We start from the raw sequence: 22031 nt of genomic DNA on the forward strand, positions 1-22031 counted from the left end.
AGTTGTTCCATCTGCTGCTGAGGCCGACTTTGAAGAATCCTTGCAAAGAGCAGCACGCTAACTTTAACACTATACAAGAGGGAAAAAAACACAGCTTTTCAGAAGTGACCTAGATGTTTGCCAGTAGCTTGACACACTCTCAGGTAAGGCTGTCTCCTTGTCTTCAAACACTTGAGCGTATTACCAAAGCTGCGCCAGTGTAAACTGTGGGCTGAAAATAGAGATTCAGCAAACAGCATCTATTGAAAGCTTGTCTAAGGCATTAACCGTTCATCTGTGGAGGTTTGACGTACGGTAACAGTGAGAAAGACCACCACGAACTAACTTCAAGAACCAAGCTGCCGCTGGGGATTCAAAAAAATATTAAAAAATGGCTGTGAAGCTCAGACAGATACTCCCTGACAACAACTAAAAAAAAATAAATTAAAAAAAAAAATAATAATCAGCAAACACACTAAACTTTTGGGTCTGCTGAACACAAACAAGCTTTGAAAAAGCAAAGGAAGGTCCACACAGACACAAATGAAGGTGTTCAGTTTCAACACATAAGGTTCAGTTTCTGCCACCGTGACGGATTTGCCAGCGTGTTTTCTGAGCCAGGCCACCGCACTATTGTATAAGCTTTATTCTAATTACTGCAGGCTCTATAAAGGCTTCTTTATCATTTAGCATTATAAATAATTGTGCTTCCAGGCTGGAGTTCAAAGCTCAGTATAGCATTCGCACAACACCACAGGCAGGTCAGGTGACCTTTCTCCAATTCTCCCCTCTCTGGTGCTGAGGACAGACAAAGTGATATGTCTGTCATACGCCATTACCATTAGAACAGAATCTTGTTCTTTTATTACAACTGAACTCCGCCGGATTTCTCAGCAGGAATGCTAAGTGAAATCAATGTCTTGGATTTCCAGGCTGAGCTTGGAGGTCACAGCCACTCTATCATTTCTCAGCATTATCCTTTCTCTTTCTCTCGCTCGCTCTCCGAGCCTCCAACTGGCACACAGCAGATTGAAAACAGCATGCATCACAGGGCTCACGCTGCACAATTTTACAGCCTTTTGGAGCCCCCTTCCTTTCCTTGTGGCCCACTTTCTTCTTTTTCTTTTTTTTTTTTTTTTTTTTTTCAATTTGCAAATAAGTTTTGTTTGTGTTCTACAGAATTGCAAGCCAAAGGCACTGGAACACCTACAAATATGAATAGGCAATAAAACACAAGGAAGAACAGAGCTGCCAGTAAGACGGTCATGCTTGATGTTACCGGTAGATATGGCAGACCTTCTAATACCGCAATTGCCACAAAATAAATACTGTGTCCCCTTAGAACTCATCAGACATTCTGCTTGTGCGCGAGAGATCCAAAAACAACACCGGGATTTTAAGTGCAGTGGATCGAGCAAGCTGCTAGCCACACACAAAACCCCCTTGTAAAATGCACAAAAATCTGTTGTTAACCAGAGACATGACTTTTTAGAAAAAAACCCAAAAAACTATAATCAAACACTGCATGGTGTTGTGATTCCTCGTTCTACAGTATGTAAAAGAAGAGGCCAAGCCAAGGATAAATTTCGGGAAGTCAGAAAGTCTGCACTCAGGAGAGAAGAAAGAAAACATAGACCCAGAGCTTGATTCATTAACACAACAGCTACTGGTTCCACACCATCTATTTTGTTCTTTGAACGTGTATCTCACTGAGCTGACAATGGTATTATTTATTTGTCTGGTTATTTTTAATCTGTGCTGCTTTACTGTTAGGGTGAAAACAAGACACTACTGTCAATTCAAGGAATCTTTTCTGACATGATAAAGGACATGGACAGCATGCTAGAGGACACTAACAAAAAGAAAGGACACATTTTTATCAAGCTCTTGCTGTCACCTAAACGGGACTGCTTTTTCCCCTGCATTGCTTAGCTAAATTCTTCCTAGTTGTTTTGCAACACCTAAGATGTGCCATTCAATTTTGACCCCTTACTTTTGCTCAGCTGTGGCATATGCTGAGGTCATCTTCTTCCCCTGGACATGCTCCGTGTCTTTTTTCTAGGTATAACTAGTCACGCACTCGCGGTGTTATACAGGTGTGACTACCAAGCTGCTAACTTGACCTCTTAAATGAGAAGGGACCTAATTGCCCAGCTATGACCAAGATTACTCATCAGAGTCCATCGCTTGATGGACAGATACCAGCACCATTCTATGACACAACAGACATTGCTTTGGAGACTTGTTCCTCCACAAACTCCCACTGAAGCCCAGGACAGGATCTAGCCGCAGGTGAGATGCCCCACTGCTTCCCATCTCTCGCCGACACACTGCTAATCTGACTCTGGTTTAGCATTATGAAAGGAAACAACAGTTGCGTGCTGGAACAGGAGCGGGTCACCTCAGCCTGCTACCTGTTACTGACGATGGAAGAAACAGCAGTGTGGTAGCTAGGACACTGCAAGGGAAACCATGGGATCTCAGCTGAGGTGGTGACTGTTACTGACGTCATGTATGAATGGTTGTTCGGTGTTACTGTGCTGGGGTCCTCCCATCGGAAAAATGGCACTACGAATATTCTCCTGTTTCAGGAAGCCATCCTGAGAACAAAGCTGTCTGCAAGCGAGAGGCACACAGATGCCCTTCAGAAAAAAAAAAAAAATAACAAACGTATGCAAGTACCCACATTGGCAGAAACACAATGCTGCAGGGCCTGGTACAGTACCTTGCTTTTGGGTGGAGGGCTGTTTGTGCTCTTGTCTGTGTGGATGCTGGTAGGGGATACAGCAGCACCAAGGTTACCCTGGGGTATGCCAGGTATCTTGCCTCCCGGAGACACTTGCATCGCAGCAAGTTGGGCAGCATACAACTGCTGTAAAAATGAACAAACAAAAACGGGGAGGGGGAGAGAGGAGAGACATCATCAATAAGTAATTTTCCCAAAACTTCTCCTACTGCAGATGATGTATTTTCCTTCTGATGGGTATTTTTTATTTAGCACACTGGTATATTTCAAGACAAGAATTGTCATCTCAACTTCTGTGACTCATTCCTCAGGGGACCAATGACACATGTCACCGTGAGAAATGTCCTAGCTTCCCTGTGTGTCCAGGGATTCAAACCAAGGAACAAAAGCTAATCTTCTTGGTTTGCCTGAGCCACTGGGGAATCTTCCCTTTCCTGAGATGACACTAGGCATAACAGCATCTCCACCAACAATATGCATCGACCTCTGTGAAATTCACATGATGTTTGATACGATGGTCTACCGTTTTACGTTTCTTTGTCTTACTTGCCATGTTTGCCTTGCTTGCACAGGCTGTAAGTTGTTTGGGACGGGGAACGTCAAAACTTTGTTTAGCTCTTATTGTGAGAGTCCACTCTCAGTTGGATCCTGGGGAACTGCTACAGTCAATAAAAATACATACTTATCGATGGTAATGGGCCGTCCGTTATCACCTAGAAGCTCCAATCAAGACTAAGAACCCGTTCTGTGATAGATTCAAAGCAGATACACAGTGGGAATGTTTTTCTCTTCAAAACTAAACCAGCAAGGTTTAAGCACGTATTTGATTAGTAGCATGTGAATACTTATAATCACAGTCATCCAATTAAAATTAAGCCCTACAGTAAGAGTTTAACGGGCAGAGGTCAAAAGAAGGGAGAAAACAGGCAAACCGGCAGCGCCTGGCAGCTCCCCTGACCTCCACATAAAAAGTGGAGAAAATAAACATGGTGGGCAGGAGAAACAGCAACTGTTGCTGCTTTGTGAGTAGAAAGGAATTTGGGTGAAGCCAAATAGAAGTCAGATGCCTGAGACAGCAGGTACTGTAGTAACGAAAGCTTTCGCTCCTTGGTCACAGTATCAGTTTCAGAGGCTCCTGTGATGTTTTACTTGTGCTGTGCAGTACATGTGTAACGCGTACCACTGAACAATGGTGCTCTCTGCCTGCAGGTGCCAACAGAGCTTCTGAGATGCAACGTGAGAAGAGATACCATGCAGGAACATGGAAGTGGATGTGGGAAAAGAAGGGGGCTTCAATATGACTGGTCTAAGAAAGTCTTGTTAGTGGCGCTTAGTTGTTTTGCGGCTGTTTTTTATTTAATTGTATATGCTGATAAAAGAACAAAGGTCAGATTGGAGGGCACAAAGAAATGCTAACCCAAACCAGCAAGTTTGAAAGAGGAAAATGAGGATTCATTACAGGGGTATTCCACATGGAGCTGTGTAAAAGGTAGAGAGACGCTGTTAACGTGAGTACCTAAGCCGTGTAGCAAACACTTAACTTGATCAAATGGGAAAGATTTACTGCTCTGAGTCTCGGACAACCCTGGACATTGTACAGTGGTTTCCTGTACAAACTCTTCCCTTCACCGGTGCACAATCCCAGCTCTTCCACATAATTAAAAGTAACCCATTTCTGCTCTTTTAGGTGTAATCAGGCACCAAGTTCTTAGTTATCTCTTTTTCACCCTTTCTATTCTTTTCAGACTTCCTATTCTTCTCAGTTTTGAATCCTTTTAATTTCTTTTCTCTACTTTGATCACTGCTTGTTCCTTATTTCTCTGTACTACTTTATCACCATTTATCCATCCCTTTCTGTTTAGTCTCCCTCTCTTTCCCTATCATCCTTTCATTCATCCTTTCTCTCCTTGCTTCTTCCTCAAATTTATTTATTCATTTATTCTGTGTGTTACCCCCAGCGAGTCTGAGCCAAATAGATGCAAATCAACTACAGATAAAAGTCATCAAAAACAATCCAGCCACAAATCAGTCACAGATTCAAATGCATGTATTTATCAGTTGAAGTTCATATCCATTCATTCTTTCAAAAGAAGACTAAATCCAGCAGGGAGAAAGGAACAAGGGTCTGTGTGAACCAGAGAAGAACTGTAGCATACAGTTCAAGGAAAACCAAGCCAGCTTTATGTATGAATTAATATATCAGAAAGGCAACAGTTGTCTAAGAAATAGGATACATGGTTAGAGAACAGCTAAAACATAATTGGACCCTGACAGAGCAGATGTAGGGAAAGCTTTTCCTTTTCTTTTGCTCCCTATTGAAAAAAAAAGACAAAGCAAATTGAGGGAACTATGGGAAAAAGACAAAAGAAAGTCAAATGTCCATTAAGCAGGAAAGGTTCAACCTTGCTGCTAATCTATAGATTAGATATCAGAGAATATGTCTAGTCCATAAGTAAAGGTAAAAATAACAAAGTCCGTTTGGACACTTAGCAGTCCTGAACCAACTGGAGATCACTGACAGGCCATACAGGGACCGGTCTGTTGAGGACTAAGCCTCCTGGAAATTGCTGCGAGCCTTTGGGGAAGACTTTTCCAACAGAATCCTTACCCTGAAGAGAGCAGGAAATCTCTACCTCAAACATAGCTCTCAACCTTCTGTTGAGGTCCAAAGAATGAATCACAAGAACTAAACTATATGAAATACATGCACTACATGGTGTCCAAGAATCTGTACTGTCTTACACCTGTTCAGTGGTCACTGAGAAATGTGTTGGAAGCCATGGTTCCTCCTTCCAGGATTATCATCAACCACCTTTTTGACAAGGCATGCAAAGCAGACGATACCTAAATAAGCACGGGGAATGAATTTCCCTATGCAACAGTGCAGGAGAAAGCCAGATTTGTAGGTGATAAATGGAATATATGGAATTTCAAATGCATGCCTTTTTCTCCGTTCAGGGACAGATATACCTCAAGAGAGTGAAGCACACAGTATAGTGTGGAGTAATCTGTAAGGAGGGGTGAAAGAAAACCTATAAAGCCTTCATTCATGCTTTGTACAAACTTAGTCCTCCTGCTATCAGATTCAACATCTCACCTCTATTTAATTCATTTTGAGAATTAAAAACAAACATTAAGTAAAAATCTTATAAGAGGTCCCTTGTTAGAGTACCCTCTTAAAAAGTCCCTTCCTGCAACACAAACCAACTATTCTACTGAAAAGCAACAGCAGGGCCAGCTCCAAAGTGAAAAACACGTAGCTGATGAAATTGCAAGGGTGTGAATCCTATTTAACCACTAAGATTGGTCCTATATTTGCGCGCCCCCCCTCCCCCCGCCTTTCAAAAAATGGACCGAAATATACAACATGCATCACATTTCTTAGACTGTCAATATTTTTGAGCTTTAACATTATTGAACTTGTCTATTCACATTTAGTTGTTTTAGGACACGATGACCTTTAACTCATACCCAAGGAAAGGGCAATGGTGTGACCAAGTGCTGTGAATCAAGACAGCTAAATGACAACAATTTACGCATTCATTTCATAGACATACTGAACTCAAATAAAAGAACGTTTCTACCCTTGCTTCCCCAATAGAATTTCGGATTTTGAAACAGTGTATGAATTGGTCTCTGTTGAAATTTCCAACCATCATCTAAAATGCAGCCTTATCCTTTTCACAGTAATGGAACCAAGACCTGAAGAAGTGCAATGAAAATGATGTTATTATGTATCACCGCTGTAATACACTGTTCGTGAGCCTCTTAACTTGTATCCCAAACAGAGACTCCTGAAGTCACTTCTGCTACCTTCAGCTAACCTAAAGTCTTGATCTCAAATTCTAGCACCCCGGGAAGGCATTCTGCTGCACTACAACTCATACAGGACTTTCAGTCTATAGGGTCTTGACTGGTTTATTGTGACCAAGGCATTCAGTGCAAATCAGTGAAGCACTGCCGCTTCAGACAAGTTCGTTTTTGCTATACGTAATAAATAAAATAAGGATGATAACATTCTGCATTTAATAAGATAGATAATACTTCTTCAAGAAGGCAGAGTTGGGCTTCTGAAAAAGCAATTAAAAAATAAGGTCTATTGTTTGTTTATAACTACATAACTGTGTTTCGGCTTCCCTCCCCATGTGCAATATTGCACGCCGTGTTAATGTTTTCTCATTAACCTCTTACGAAAATCTGTATGGAAGAAAAATCAGGACAAAAGCACAATATGATGCACTTTAAAATGAGCAGGAGGTATAGTTATTTTTATAATGTTGCCCCTCTGTTCTTAAGCTATTAAACAAAAACTCCCCCTTCTCCCTAGGTCACCACCTAAACCATTTATAATTCTTCCAATATATTAAGCAGAAATATTCAGCTGAACTCTCCAAATGGACTAGCTCTAACAGCTCTTGGCTTGATGACTCTGTAGTACATCAATAGCAAAGCCTTAAGGTTAGACCAGCTTTGAAAACTTTCCCCTTGGGCTTTGTTGTTACATGTTAACAATGCTCATTACTGCTTTGAGGGTACACTAAAAATGAATTCTTGTTCTATTAATACAGAAAACGAGAATGAGATTTAATAGCAATTTTAAAAAGGGTTGAACAAAGTGTTAGCAATTACATAGGCAGAGATAGTTGATTCAAGCACCTATAGGCATTTGGATTACAGTATTATCTCTTATTAAAATACTTTTATTAGTGAACAGTAGAGATGAAGAGGTGTTATTAAAAAATACAACCACAGAGAGGTAGAGACAGGTGGAACAGGAATCTGAATCAGTTACTGCAATAAATTTGTTTCAGATATAAACTAGTTTTTCAGTGGAGTTACCACAGCGATGAATTTACAAAGCACTGTGCTTAAATGTTTGAACTGTTGACTGATCCAAACTTCAATTTCTTTGTCATTCTGAGACCCATCATTAAAAATATACACATGAATGGCCCTGCTCTTCGATTTTTGCATAATCTGGGGGGGAAAAATGGTATAAATTGAGATTCTCTCATTCAGAATACATGAATTTAATTTTCTTTACCTCAAATTTTATGCTTGTATAAGGCATGCAAAATGTTTGATTATGGCAGAAAGAATTAATTTTGGATCTGTTCAGGTGGAGTTTTTATTTAAAAAAAGGTCACAAGGAATTAGAAAGAAAAAAGAATTCACTTAAACATTTGACATACTGTAAGATAGGTTTTTAACGGTAGTGGCAACATAGGACAAAAGATAACTATAAAAACTGTAATTAAATCAGTGATTGGTAGCAATGCTTTCCAGATCTTCTATGAAGAAAGTTCTTCATTTAGCTCTGCATTACAAACCTGAAAGCTACAAATGTCAGATTTTCATTTTTCCTGTGTCTGAGTTTCCTTCAAAGTTTGTCAGTCAAACATTTCAAAGGGACATTCGAATTTGGACATTCAAAACTTCAGCAAAGGCTTTAAAGTGGCATTTGTTTGCACCAACTGGGAGGTTTTCAGAAAAGAAAGATAGTTATTTGAACACAAATTCAATAAACTCATTTAAAACCTTGCCCAAAGAACCCATTGCAAGGTGAATTTCACTCAGCTTCAGTGCTTGAGCTTGCGAGCACTGATTGCTAGTTTCACTTTGAGCTAATTTCAGATAACAATATAGCTCGAGATTCTGAGATTCACTTGGTTTGGTTTGGTTTCGTTTTGTTCTGCGGAATTCTGAACTGAGTTGGGTTAATTATTACTGTTCTACCTACCGTATGTCTTTATCCCACCCATTTCCTAAAAGAAATTGCCCTGGCTCCCAGTGCTGAGGTATGCATATGTCCCGCAGAGACTCTTTCTGGCAGGGGACCTTGCCTGAACCAGTGTTTCCTTCATTCACCAAGTAAAAAATAGCAAGCTGGATGAATTCGTCCCAAAAGCGTGGACCACACAGAGACTAGAGAAGATACACTAAATGCTGAAAAGCTACACTGTTCTTGCCCGTGGCCACAGAAACCAGCTAACTTCCTTTGAAAACTCCCATCCTAGCTTTGCTCTGCCTTTAGCCTAAGGGAGGAAGACAGGTAAGAAAATCATGAATCAAGGACAATAATAAATATTTGAAAGTTAAGACTGAGCAAATTAATAGATAAGTGATATGCTGCTTTTAATCAGAGAGCATTGGTAACACTTGGGGGAACTACCTAGAGAAATGGTGGATTTTGACTCTTGATGTTTCGGTTGAGATCAAATGTGTTTCTGGAAGATGAACTTTAAACAGAGAGTTTATTATGCCCAATAATATTGTACATCTTGTTTTGTCAGACTAGACAACCTAATAGTCTCTCTAGCCTTAAAAAAACCTGAGATTTAGAAAGAAATATTAAGAAAAACAAGTTCTCATTAGAAAAACTGTAAAGCATTCACAAACAGAACAAGGCTTCATTTATACACTTTTTGCATGCAAGTTACAAGCACAGCCTTGTAACCACCATCTCCCTCATATTAGAAAAACATCACTTTTAGAATTAGTAACCACAAGTCTCCATAAAATATGATTCTGGTAGCTGATCTCTAGGGTTCCAGGTCCACAGCCCTTATTCCTGAGAATAATCCCACTGTAGTCAACAGGACCACTTTGCCCGTGCCAGGCTGAATGCACTGGTTCTTTTCTCATTTGGAACTTCCATGGTATGACCAACTGGGGATCCCTGGCATCCAGAAACAAGGCAGGAGTCCAGGTCACTGAAATCTGAATGAGCTTTAAGTCTGTACTTGAAGTAATAAAGGCTTCTATCATCACTGTAGCACATTCAAAACAATGCTTGCTTTCCTTGTAAAACAGTGGATAACGTAAAAAATGTAGGTAGAGTTTATGGTAGCTCTGAGTTTTGTTAGAAACTAATGGAATTTCAATGGGTAGGACAATCATTTTAGCCAAATATAGCTTTATTTGTATTTATAGTAGCTTCTACGAGAAAGACATTAACCCTAACCACTGTATAAATATTAAGAAATTCAGTTTTCCTTGAAAAGCAGTCTTCAATTCTGTCAATGGACAAATGCTACTCAAATGTTACCAAGGTGAGAATCAGCACCCATGACATCAGCTGACTGTTCCTGGCGACACAGGAAGACTGTAGGAAATGACTAGACCTCATGGCTCCTTTGTCCCGTGCCTTAACAAGAAGACAATCCTTCTGCAGGATGTAACTGTAGGAACTTATCAATAGACACTTCCTATCAGAGGCTAATAAGATCTGTTAGTTTCTGTGATAAAATATCATTGTAAACTGTATGTTTAAGATTTCCTGCTCTTTACAAATGAAGAGTTTTTAACTGGAAAACTGCCCAAGTGGCCTACATATTCATACATACCATGTTCACACCATATGACAGTAATTGAAATAGAGTGACTCTATGGAATGCATATTGGAGAGGAAACTTGATAATGTCTTCTGGAAAAAGCTTGTTGGATGAAATGTTGCAGATGAACAGTGTCCCCTTCAAAGAAAGTAATTAATATTGTACATATTTTAAAAAAAAAAAAAATCTAGCAAAAATTTATTCCTATAGTTTGTTATGCAGAACTAGAATACAACGTATTGTTGCTGCCATTACTCTTACTTATTTTTACACCAACAGAACATCTTTTGTTAGAAAAAAAGATAAAAGAATTTCTTTAATGTAAGGACATCCTTTTAACAGCACACTCCTTAAGGAGTACATAAGATGGGCAGTGATAAAGAGGAAGACCAACAAACAACAGGGATGCCCAACTTAAGAAGGGGCATTTGTTTTGTAAACTGCATTCCCTCTATCACTGACTGTTCTGTAATGAAGAACAGAGCTGACTCTTCTGTAATGAAGACGAAGCGTCTGTATGAATGTTCCACATGGAGACTTCTGTCCCAGTACAGCTTTTCCAAATTAGAAGCTTGAAGTCAGTAAAGTGGCACAGACATTATACTCTTGTAGGAAAAAACTCACTACTGCCTATTTGTTTACTACAATTATGTTTCCCAAGAGCTTATTTTTTGATATATCCAGATTTTTGGCAACTAGCTCAGAGCACCTGACTGCAGTAAGTGTAATTTCCCATTTGAGAGAACAAAATTCTATGAGTGGCCGTTTGACAAAATACTTATTTCACATTACATTGCTTTACTTGACTGGTACTGTATATAATCATTCATTGTTATCCATTAAGTGACTAGAGTAGTTAATAAGGAAACACTGCCAGCAGAATTACTGTAAAGAAGGTTCTATATATTTCAGATTGCTGAGCTATAATTAAGGCATTTCACTATTTTATACACATCTACTTAAGCGACTCTTTCTCCAGTTTTTATTTATAGATTTTCTGTTTGCATTTTAAGTTGTTGTATTCAACAGGGAATTAAGTCAGGAAAACTCTGTGCCTGCTTTAGGACTGATACTGAATTAATTACTTCAAATCTGAATACTCCGTTTCTCCTGAAGTTAACTGCAGAGCTCATAGTAGAAAGATTAAGGTCAACTGCATTTCTTATTTTGAGAACACGCATTTGCTCACTTGAATGCTGATATGGTATCAGGTTCTTGTGTCTTGATGATTGTAAGATTCCTTGGTGACTTGTCTCTCCTTCAGGAATGAAGTAGTGACATAGGTATTTTGCAGTACATGTGGACCACAGCACTCAGCTTGCTCTAGAAACTCTTTTATGACAAGCTGCGATAAGAACAGAGTCCTAAAATACTGAAGTCCCTCCTTAAAGGTAGCAGAAGGTTGATAATCACCTACCAGAAGCAACAGTGTCATATTACCAAATTATAGTGTGTAGGAGGGGACAAGAAATAAATTAAACAACAAAATAAGTTGACAAAATTTCACTTGGATATTTTTTCCCGGTATATTTCCTAAAGCTCCCCCATGGTTATGTCTTCATTTGTTAATTATGATATCAAACAGCGAAATGAGAAACATATTCTTTCTAGTCCGTGTCCCTCTTGACAGGAAGAATATTTCTGAACCTGGAGTATTGTATCTGTTGCCCTTGGAAGTGTAAATTAACATTGTTCCTCGGTTATCTGATGTGTACAGGAGCTCAGTGACATCTACTCAGCTCATTCGAAAGCTTAATTTGCTCTTTGAACTGAGCTGTATTATGTGGTCAAAGGGTCTGTATAAAGGTGCAGGAGACAGACAGTGACAAACTCTTTAGTCCGTCGTAGGCAACTTTCAACAGAGCTCACTTTCACAGGCTCAGAGAGCCACAGCGACTCTCTTCAGTTTGGGTAGCAAGGAAAGAATGTGACGTCTGTGCCTTAAAGGGGAACTAAGGACTGCGTTAGAGCCACTTCCCTTGTGCCAAACCTCCCTGAAAAAAACACATAAAAGAGGAAGTATGGGTAGAAGAAGAATATTGAAAGGGAGGGACCAGTGATGGATAGACCATCTGAGCTGCAGAAGAAAACGTACTTATTCCGAGAGCTAAACTAAAACAAATTGATTCCTAGAATAGTTCTGAAGAGATTTTTTTCCATTTTTCCTTAGCAGGGAGCACTAATAGGATGTGACATGGCAATTTTATTCAGCTGCAGCACTTATTTTATTTTTGGAGGTGGACAAAGTAGAGCAACGTTATTATTTTAGGGGAGAAGAACGTCAGTCCTGCAGTGCTAGCTTCCCAGTTTAAGGGTTTCTGTACTGCAGAAAACTTGCAAATAAGTTCTATCAGAGTTCAACAGCAATCCATTTACCTCTCGTGTAATTTTTGTTCATGTTCATTGCATTACTTGCTCATTATCCAAGTTCTCCAGCAAGATAACAAGTCCTACTTCATTCTACAGGATCCCGTTGTGAAGTCATGGTATCAATACAGGGCACCAGTTCTCCTTCCCAGCAGCACTATGTGATCCCTTTCCGTAAGAGCAGAATACACGACAAGAACTGTGGAAAGCTCCAGCTCACATCTACTTTTCCTTTGGCTTTAACCCACATGGAATCCCCTCTTCTAGAACAGAATGTTTGTGGTCAAGGTATTACTAAAGACAAAGAAAAGGTCAGTCAAACTTACTAGACCCTGTAGGGTCTAGTAAGGGAAACTGTAGGGAAATTGTAATTCCAACCAAGGACATAGAAATTGGCCCAACTTTGATCTAGAACATTTTGAGCCTTGCTGAATCAGAGCAAATCTGAGTTGTGCTCCAAACCAGAAACTAGCCGAGTTTTTCTCTGGTCAGACTCCTCCTAATGCTCTCAACAGCGAGTCCTATCCACTTCAAACTCACAGAAGTGCCTAACTTCAAACTAGCCCTACTGCTATAAGCTGGATAACTTAGAGGCTTAGAAAAACAAATGCATTTTTGTTGAACTGGAATGCTTGAGGTTAGGAGATGACAGACTACAAAGAGTGTGTGCCGGAGCGCGCCATTATTTGTTAACAAAATTGCTGAGGAGAGCTGAGAGAGCAGAAAAGCTTTCATTTTCATTATTTTGGAGTTTGCTACATTATACAAAAGTCCCCCTTTAACAAAATGAAGTAGTAGAAACAACTCAATAGCTATTTAATCTTTTTACTCTTTGATTTTACGACAAAAATGGGTGTGGTCTGTAAAACTCCCTCTCCAATGGAGCCCATAAAACTCCAGAGAGCCTGAAACCTCTGTGAAGCTTTGGCAAACTTCTCAGGAAATAACATAAGAAGCTGTTTTCTGGTTCATCTCATTATTTCCATGCTTACACTGATGTAATGGGAAGAGTGACACTTTGCATATTCCATTAGGACGTGTACAGAAGTTTAATTCTAAATTCTTAGAGACTTTGTTCCCCCAAAAGTGGTCTCCAAAAACATCTGAAATCCCTCCGGATTCAGTTTCTAACTCTTCACTACAATGAAACCGCAGACACTAAGGCCCAATGACACTGCATGGTCAGACTTCAGCCCACGCATGAAAAGCCTTAAATCTAGCCTGAAACTCATGCCAATGTGCCTCTTCTGGCACATCCTGTACTCGAGGTTTAAGAAGCTGTAGGCACAATAACACGATTGAAGGTCAAAGGGAATTACATCTTTAACTTTTATGTTCTTCACATGCTATGCACCCCCCAAGCACAAGAAGAGGTTATACAATGAACTGTGGAACTTTACATTCAGCTAAGTGGAATATTACGGCTGCTTCCAGTTTTACCAATCCATACGAATAACAAAGAGCTGCTGGAGCCTCATGTTCCCATATCAAGTGTGAGCCTTCTACTTCTTAGTATCAAACTGACCAAGGGAAATGCAAACTTCTCCGTATTTCTCCACTGCCACCCTTCCAACCTGATGAAAGCTGTTAAGTCCCAGACCCTTCCAGCTTACCAGGGCTACCCTATGGAAGTGCCTTCTCTCTCCTTTAACTCTACAGCATTTTGCTCTTAAGTCTAGATGGGGTAGATGGTCATATAGAATAGTTTGGGTTGGAAGGGACACTGAAAGGACATCTAGTCCAACCCCCCTGCAATGCGCAGGGACATCTTCAGCTAGATCAGGTTGCTCAGAGCCCCATCCAACCTGACCTTGAATGTTTCCAGGGATGGCGCATCTACCACCTCTCTGGGCAACCTGTTCCAGTGTTTCATGACCATCATTGTAAAAAAAATCTCTATATCTAGTCTAAATCTACCCTCTTTTAGTTTAAAGCCATTACCCCTTGTCCTATTGCAACAGGCCCTGCTAAAAAGTTTGTCCCCATCTTTCTTATAAGCCCCCTTTACGCAGCGAAAGGCCACAACAAGGTCTCCCCAGGGCCTTCTCTTCTCCAGGCTGAACAAGCCCAACTCTCTCAGCCTGTCCTCATAGGAGAGGTGCCCCATCCCTCTGATCACTTCTGTGGAAACACATCTCTCCGAACTCCTGTATTTTTAGGCAAAAAGGATGTCATTCATTCGCAACAGGGCTGTAACCTCTAACACATGTCTTAAAGGATTCTACATAGACACATATTCTACAACGAGTGACGTGCACTATATTAACACTACTTAACTAGTAATAAGCTCTATAATCCATTAGTACATCTGATCCATCCCTGACTACTTATTAAAGTTGATTTTCACAATTTTTTTGAGGCTCTGAGCAACTTATTCTTAAAAAAAAACAACATAAAAACTGTAGACTTCTGAGTGAAAGCAGTGGTTTTCGAAAATTGTCCCCTTTGCACCAATTTTTGGTATGGAATTTTTTATAACATAAAGATGGAGCTGCTTGTCCAAAAACATTAAATACTGAAATTACTGTGCATGCTTAGGAGACATTTTTCAATTGTTAATAATGTAGCTGGGTTATAAAAAGAGCTAATCCATATTTTAAATTGTTCAGCTGGAAATTCGGAATAGGAAGGAAAAAATTAGCAATTTTTATGTTTTAGAAAACAGTACCAAGACACTAAACTCCTTTCAATTCAAAACATCAGCCAAAATTGATGTAAAATCAAATTTTAAATTGCTTCTGGCTGAGTAGCTGTCTGTAAAGCAGAAGGGGTGGGAGTACCAAAGAGTTTGCAATGGCAATACGGCGAAGCTCTTAACTGTAGTCACGCTAACAAGAGCCACTATCATGAAGTAATAACATTATCCAGAAATCTTTGTTCATTACCTCATTCCTAATGCCATCTCATTTCACTTGAGTTACTTGGGTCTGATGATGGGGTTAACGAGCGAGGAGGTGTTTGAGTGGGTGTGAATTAGGGGTGCTTCTAAAATAGAAACTATTTTAACAGTTCTGTGTTTAATATAGTCTGAAGCTCTGTAATTTTTTTTTCAGGTAAAATACTCACACGTTCCAAGGCTAACACTGACTTTGGCAGAGCACAGATAATACCTACGCATATTCATATTACACACGGTATTACAGAGGGACTCATGCTTCTATTCCTTTTCTACCTCTATCATTCCACCCGCAAGTCTAACATAGCAGGAATGCTAATGCTTTGATGTCCTGCGTTTAGAAATTTTCCTCAAAAAATTGGATATTTACAGTGACCATAACAGAAAGCATTGCTGATAGCTTCTCTCCCCCATCCCTGTACTCCACAAGCCATCTTCACATACTGCACAGCGATCCATTACAATATGTTCTAACATCTGCCTCCTCGTATGATGTACGACCTATTTGATTGACCCTTTTTATACTGCTCCAAGGCTGGCTGTTCATTACAGCGGGAGGATGAACAGTACTCATTGCTTCCTCAGTTAGCAACTAGTAAATGTATCTCCATTTCGGGAAAGGCTGGGAACGTCAAGCAGGGAACCTCCTCACTTCTCTCCATATAGCAACGATCCACTCCATACAGCGCCTTCTTTTATCGCTAATTACGTGTCACATTTCAGTCCAGAACAGGGAAGGTCTCTTGTGGGCCCTCCCATCTATCGTTAATATATTAAACATTTCTGACAATTAAATTTTTCCATGACAAGTATTAACATTACCCAGTGTTTGTGACTCCAGCGTGGGAAGCATGAATAATGCAAGAAACAGTACAGTCCTCCATTACGCAGGGACACATCTTGTTTTTGCCAAAGTCAGCAACTGTAAAATATCTCTCAACTTCTCCAGTTAATATCATGGCATAATACAGGCTATGATCAAAGTGATCATATTCACAATAAAAGGAACATCTAAGGTAACATAAAAGCACTTCCCAATATCGCAGGCATTAAATACAATCCATATTCTCACCATCTATCTTTCCATCATGTATTTAACAACAGTAACACAATTCAGGATCACTGCTGATTGTCCAAAGTCATCTGGCATGAAATGGAATGAATATGGCTATAAAAATGTAGGGAAGCAATGCACTGACCAGCACAACAGAATATCTCCTCTTCCCAAGGACGGAAAACTCAACTAACACAGGAAAGCTACACATATTTGGCGGTTAAAAAGTCGTCTGCACTGACTCCAACTCGGTGTCTTTCACAAATCCCAACAACTACAGAAATACAAAGCCTTGAGGCTCCATGCCCCACCAGCAATCACAGAAATAGTCTGTCTTTATTGTCCACTGTTACTTGCTTACTAACGGGAATTGCCCGGGCAAATAAAAAAGGAAACTAAACCACAGCAGAAAAGTGACACAAATTGGGGGTAAATGAGGAATCCATCTGACTAGGTCTGAGCTAACAACCCTGAGCTCCCTTTATGAAAACTAGAACGGAACCTGCAACTTTAGGGCAGATGAAATATACATGTTAGGCCTCCACGGCTAAAGATGATTCTCATCGCACCGTCCTGAGTACAAACCAGCAAAAACCATAGCTGGTCTGTGCTCAGCACGCCTGTGTAATTTTTTCAGTTTTGTGTTAGGAGTTGCATTTTTTGAAGTGAAATATGTCTGTCCTCTCTGAAGTTCGTGAAAAATACACCCTTCCTTTTTTCTTGTTACACAAGTAAGATGGAAAGCGACTTTGCCTTCCTCAAAGCTGTACAACTGGTAAGACATACAGCTACACTTTCAGCACAGAAAGGCCATATAACTCCCCCAAAGTTGCTTGTAAATTACTTTGGATTCATGTAGAGAACATATATGTTAACATAAAGTAGAGTGTGAACCCAAGGAAAATGAAGACAAACACTGACGGCTGGCCAATCTTGCCCTTCTTTACTGTGTTTGCCTCAAATATAGTATGTTTGTAAGAATGTGTGAAATATTTCTGAAAATAACAGTTATACTCCATTTAGTTCTAACAAGCAAAGGAACACACAATTTACAATCGTCTTCAGAAGGATCTGATTTACTAAAATTCATGGAGAGACGTCAGCAAATTCCCAGGAGGAGTTAGATACCTAGCTTATGCAATATTTTGCAAATTTCGGAACACGGGTGTTTCATTCTGATTTTTTTCTCATATGTCCAAGGTTACACTGATTTTATATATGATTTTTTTTTTAAATTTTATCTTCAATTTAATGTTCCCAAAAGAATCAAATCAATGCTTATACCACACGTGGTGTGTTACCACATTTCAGAAGGGCGCTGACCACCAACTACAATTTCTTTTTCCATCCAAGATAGGATGCGGAAGAGGGAATCTTTGCTGCCTATATCCCAGCGGTGACTGGCAGACAGCCTCTCTCATCCTTCTCTCAGGGAATTTTGAGAAGGAGATTCACACCGTTAGGATACAACAGACATATGCTGCACTGCTCATCCCCAATTAAGTAAGACCAATTATGGCAAGTTAGATCTTTGTCCTTCAAATATACTTCTATTATGCAACTCTGAGCCCTGTCCCCAATATTAATATACTGCAAGCATAGGAAAGATCCACTGGAGCTTCCCATTGCAGAAGTAAGAACTATGACTGGAAGACAACAGTCAACCTTAAAAGCTTTAATTTACTGTTTAGGAGGATTATACCGATTTTAATGAGCTTAGGATAAGTAACGTCCTAGAGGACATACATCACAGATTTTCTCGTAAGACTGAAAATATCTTACCTTCCAGTATTGTTTATAATTAGTGTCATTGTCCAAATTATTTCCCTTAGAATCACTGTTCTTATAGATGACACCTATCAGTGTCATCACTGACAGCTTTTTAGACTTTCGACCCTCCTTGAAAATTCAGCGTTGTATAAACCGTAAATTGTTTTGACTAACAAGACTGGTAACAAGTATGAAATGCTCAGGGACGGTATGAAGTGTACTAGCCGCATTATATGACATTTGCAGGCGTGGGGTGAATCACTTGTTTTAGACTTCCACAGTTAACTGTAACCTCTTTCAATTGAATTGCCAGTTCTGCAGTAGCATTAACAAGCAACCCCAAAGATGGCATCTATTCTCGTCGGCCTAGAGGAAACCTAAGAAGTTGTCAGCAGTATTATCCTCCCTCCCTCTCCTCCCTCTCCCCCTGATTGTCTTCCATATTCCGATGGCTGTTTATGAGCTCAGCTGTCATTCTTTGCACCAGGGAAAGATAGATGGGACACACCAACCCCAACCTAAGTGACCTTTGGATGTGACAAGATTTTTAGGTCAGTCCCGCTAAATGGAAGCCTTGGTGTATCGAGGCTCGCCTCAGGGTGAAATTTCCAGTGAATTTATTATCTCCCAATGCCCTTTGGACTGCTTCCCACCATCAAACACCATGGCAGCACTCGGAACAGGAAGAAATACATTAACTGGAATCTGATCGTTTTAAAAGGTTACAGCTGCCCAAATATAATTTAATTTCATACTTGCCCTTTGAGGGTTTGGTGTATATTTTCATTTTATGACTGCAAATGATAAAGCTCTTAAGATTCCAGGCAATAAAAAGGGAAAGGGGGGAGAAAGTATTTTAAGGGTTAGAAGTCTATTCAGTTCATAGTCAATGAGCAAAGTGACAAATCAGCTTTTTTTTAATCTAACATTTCCTCATTTTTTTTTAACATTCATTTCTTTCTACACTTGATCACGAACAATACCTTTTAGTGAAATCAAACCTGTAATGCCACCCAGTGCGATAGGAAAGAAACATTTGACGTGCAAGCACCTACCTATCCTACATCCATCAAGGACATGATTCAGAGCAGCAACTACTGTGAAGTGAAATGAAGTTATCTGAATGAACTGACGCAAACCAAAAAATAGTAATAAAAAAAAATCAATCAGACTTAAGAAAATGCTTAAATTTAAGCATAACGCTTTGAGTTTTAACTGCGTAGGCCATGACTCATTTTAGAATCTCTTCTTCTCTAACTTTTGCTGTCTGAGCTCAGGTCACGTATACAAGTTCATCAAGTTCATGTTCACACAGTATGATAAAAATCTGCTTTTGGGGCAGCACTCAGTCTGGTTAGAGTCCCACACCTGTGCAATAATGAAATTCTAATGCATGAGTATATGGGATATGACATCCTGGTACACGACACAAAATGCTGGGAAATTATGCTCGTTCTCTCTCTTTCCCCACTTAAAGTGAAAGCAAGCACTGTGCACTGAAACGCAAGCTACCACACAAACGTCAGTTTGACCAGAGGTAGGAAATGCTGAATACTCATGTCTTTCATTGTATCCAATGAGAACTCAGTTACCGAATCAATGCCACCTCACCATCAAACGTTCTGATATAATTTTGGTGACTGTTTCCTTTTCACGAAACTAATCACAGGAAAAATAAAACAGCTGTGGAAAGGAGGAAGGATTAAGTGTGAATGCTGCATATCCTAATTTCAAAGCCACCGTAAGAAATTAATTATTGCTGGGCTCCCAAATCCCTTCAGGCCTCTTTAAAAATCTCATCCAAACATACATTGATACATACCATCCAAATTACTTTCGCCACCAATATATCAGACCAGTATATAGCAAGAAGCAAGGCTGCCATGAGAATGGGAATGGGATGAGTAGGGTTCACTGGCCTAAAAGGAACAGCTATTGGTGACACAGCAGGACAGTGAGTTAAATGTAACCTACACGTACATGACATACTTCTTACCCTAAACAACAATAACCCCCAAGTTCTACCAATGTAGAACTACTGTGGAGAACCTAAGAGGTATTTAAGGACAGTTTAACTTACTACAAAATGTAGCACATCTATTAGTGTTTCTATTGTGAACTTTCTAATTTGCAGAAGTTCAGAGTTTAATGGTAAAATCAACATCAGATATAAAATAGGACTTCAGCCATGTTCTTTTGCCAAATTCAGCTAGATCCATTTGGTTCCCTTAATGAAATAAATATGCTGCTGTATTCTATGGTAATGGCCCAAAACACTTTAATAACACTATCACAAGCTGTAATGTTTTGGTGCATTAACAGAGAACACACTGTTATAATTTGTAAAGAGTGATTTGAGACATGAAAGGGAAAAGAAAAATTAGGAAAAGAAAAAGAAAAGGCTTTGTTGCCAGATGCTATTTCCACACTCCAGCGTGGAGAGAAGTGTAACTTGCAGCGCGGACACATCACCTTCAGGAGGGCAGAAAGCCGCTGGCCTTGCTGCCCAGGTGTGCTGGGGGACAGGCAGCCTTCCCTGACACAGCAGCCCTGGGGGGGCACGCAGGAACGCTGCTTTCCAGGCCCCTGAGTGCATCAGGCGGGGGGACGGGTACCACCCTGGTGGGACCCCACGTCTCTGAGGGATTAACCTCATTCCCTTGCACACAAACTGGCGGTCCCGGGCCCCTTTGGGAGAAAGAGATACGGTACCTATAAGAAAGGAGCTGAAAAAAGCCACGCTGCAGCAGTCCCCAAAGACAATTTGACTCCCACAATATGCCACAAACAGACTGTCCCTGTCAGCTGCCGCTGGTGCAGTATGTGGCACAGCTGTGGTTACTAAACCCAAGTACAGCTTGCAATACGGCTAGAGGATTCTGCTGTAGTGCAGATTTTAAACAGCAAGAGCAATCACACTAAACAGCAAGATGTAGAGGTGCAGAAATAGGTGGAAAACACTTTTTAAAATCTCCGTTTCTACCAACGTGAGAGCATTTGAAAGGTTATTATTGCTTTTCTGTTGTATTGATAATCATAGGACACTGATTTCAAAGCTTCTCCCAGGTTAAAAACACATTGACTTTTTAAAAAGTTTTTCTTTCTTGCACACATGTTTTTTATTTTGCTTTTTAGTTTGTTTGATTTCTACGTTTGTCCATTAGGGAAAGACAACTCGAGTGGTAGCTTGCTGACAGCCCTGCTCTCTGTAGTTCTAGAGTTTGCCAGTCTCTGAGACAGACGACTTCACAAACTTGCTGCAGGGTTCCTGTCGGGTAAATTATCTGTGACGTGACTGGTCTCTATGGCGAAGGAGTTAAGGGATGTAAATGAGTAGTCTGCAATACTTTTCTCCTTAGCTATATAATGAATGGACAGGAACAGAAACAGACCACTGGTAAAGGTGGCAAACGAATAAGTCAGTTCTGCAAAGTTGAAGGGATGCTTAGAAGGTAGTCTAGGAACTAGACTCTAACTCGAGCCCAGCAGAGCTCACGTGAGCTACAAACATAAAAGCCAGCCTCGAGGACCACTAGGAGCTACAGGTACTGTTGCCTCCAAATTTTCTTGTTCAGATTGATCTTACAAAATCCACTGGAGTGGAAACCGTTAAGAACCTCTGAAAGGAAAAAGGGAATTTGAGGAAACTGAGCTTAGGTACTGGGGAAATAATTGCACTCTGACATAACCTTAGGAACAGGCTTACAGTGCTCAGGCACAACAGAATAATTAAATTTAACATTCTGAAAGTTACAACTCCAGATACTATGGTATCTTCTATTAAGCAAAGTTCAATTGATGACTTTGGAAAGTGCACAAACAGAACAAGCATCCCGACCTCAGTGGTTTGTTGTCTAATGCTTAGAACTACAATCTACAGTAACT

General features: G+C 40.1%; 1 protein-coding gene across 18 annotated transcripts in view; it reads right to left on the bottom strand.

The window, feature by feature from the left end:
- Positions 1–22031, bottom strand: part of SOX5 (SRY-box transcription factor 5) — a 657730-nt gene that overhangs the window by 57691 nt on the left and 578008 nt on the right. For all 18 annotated transcript variants that reach the window (XM_054207629.1, XM_054207623.1, XM_054207624.1 and 15 more), the window contains one exon: positions 2705–2851. In XM_054207629.1, coding sequence (XP_054063604.1) covers positions 2705–2851 — 147 coding nt within the window. The remainder of the gene's footprint in view (positions 1–2704; positions 2852–22031) is intronic.

Source organism: Rissa tridactyla, chromosome 1 (assembly GCF_028500815.1).
Source record: "Rissa tridactyla isolate bRisTri1 chromosome 1, bRisTri1.patW.cur.20221130, whole genome shotgun sequence".
NCBI lineage: Eukaryota > Metazoa > Chordata > Aves > Charadriiformes > Laridae > Rissa > Rissa tridactyla.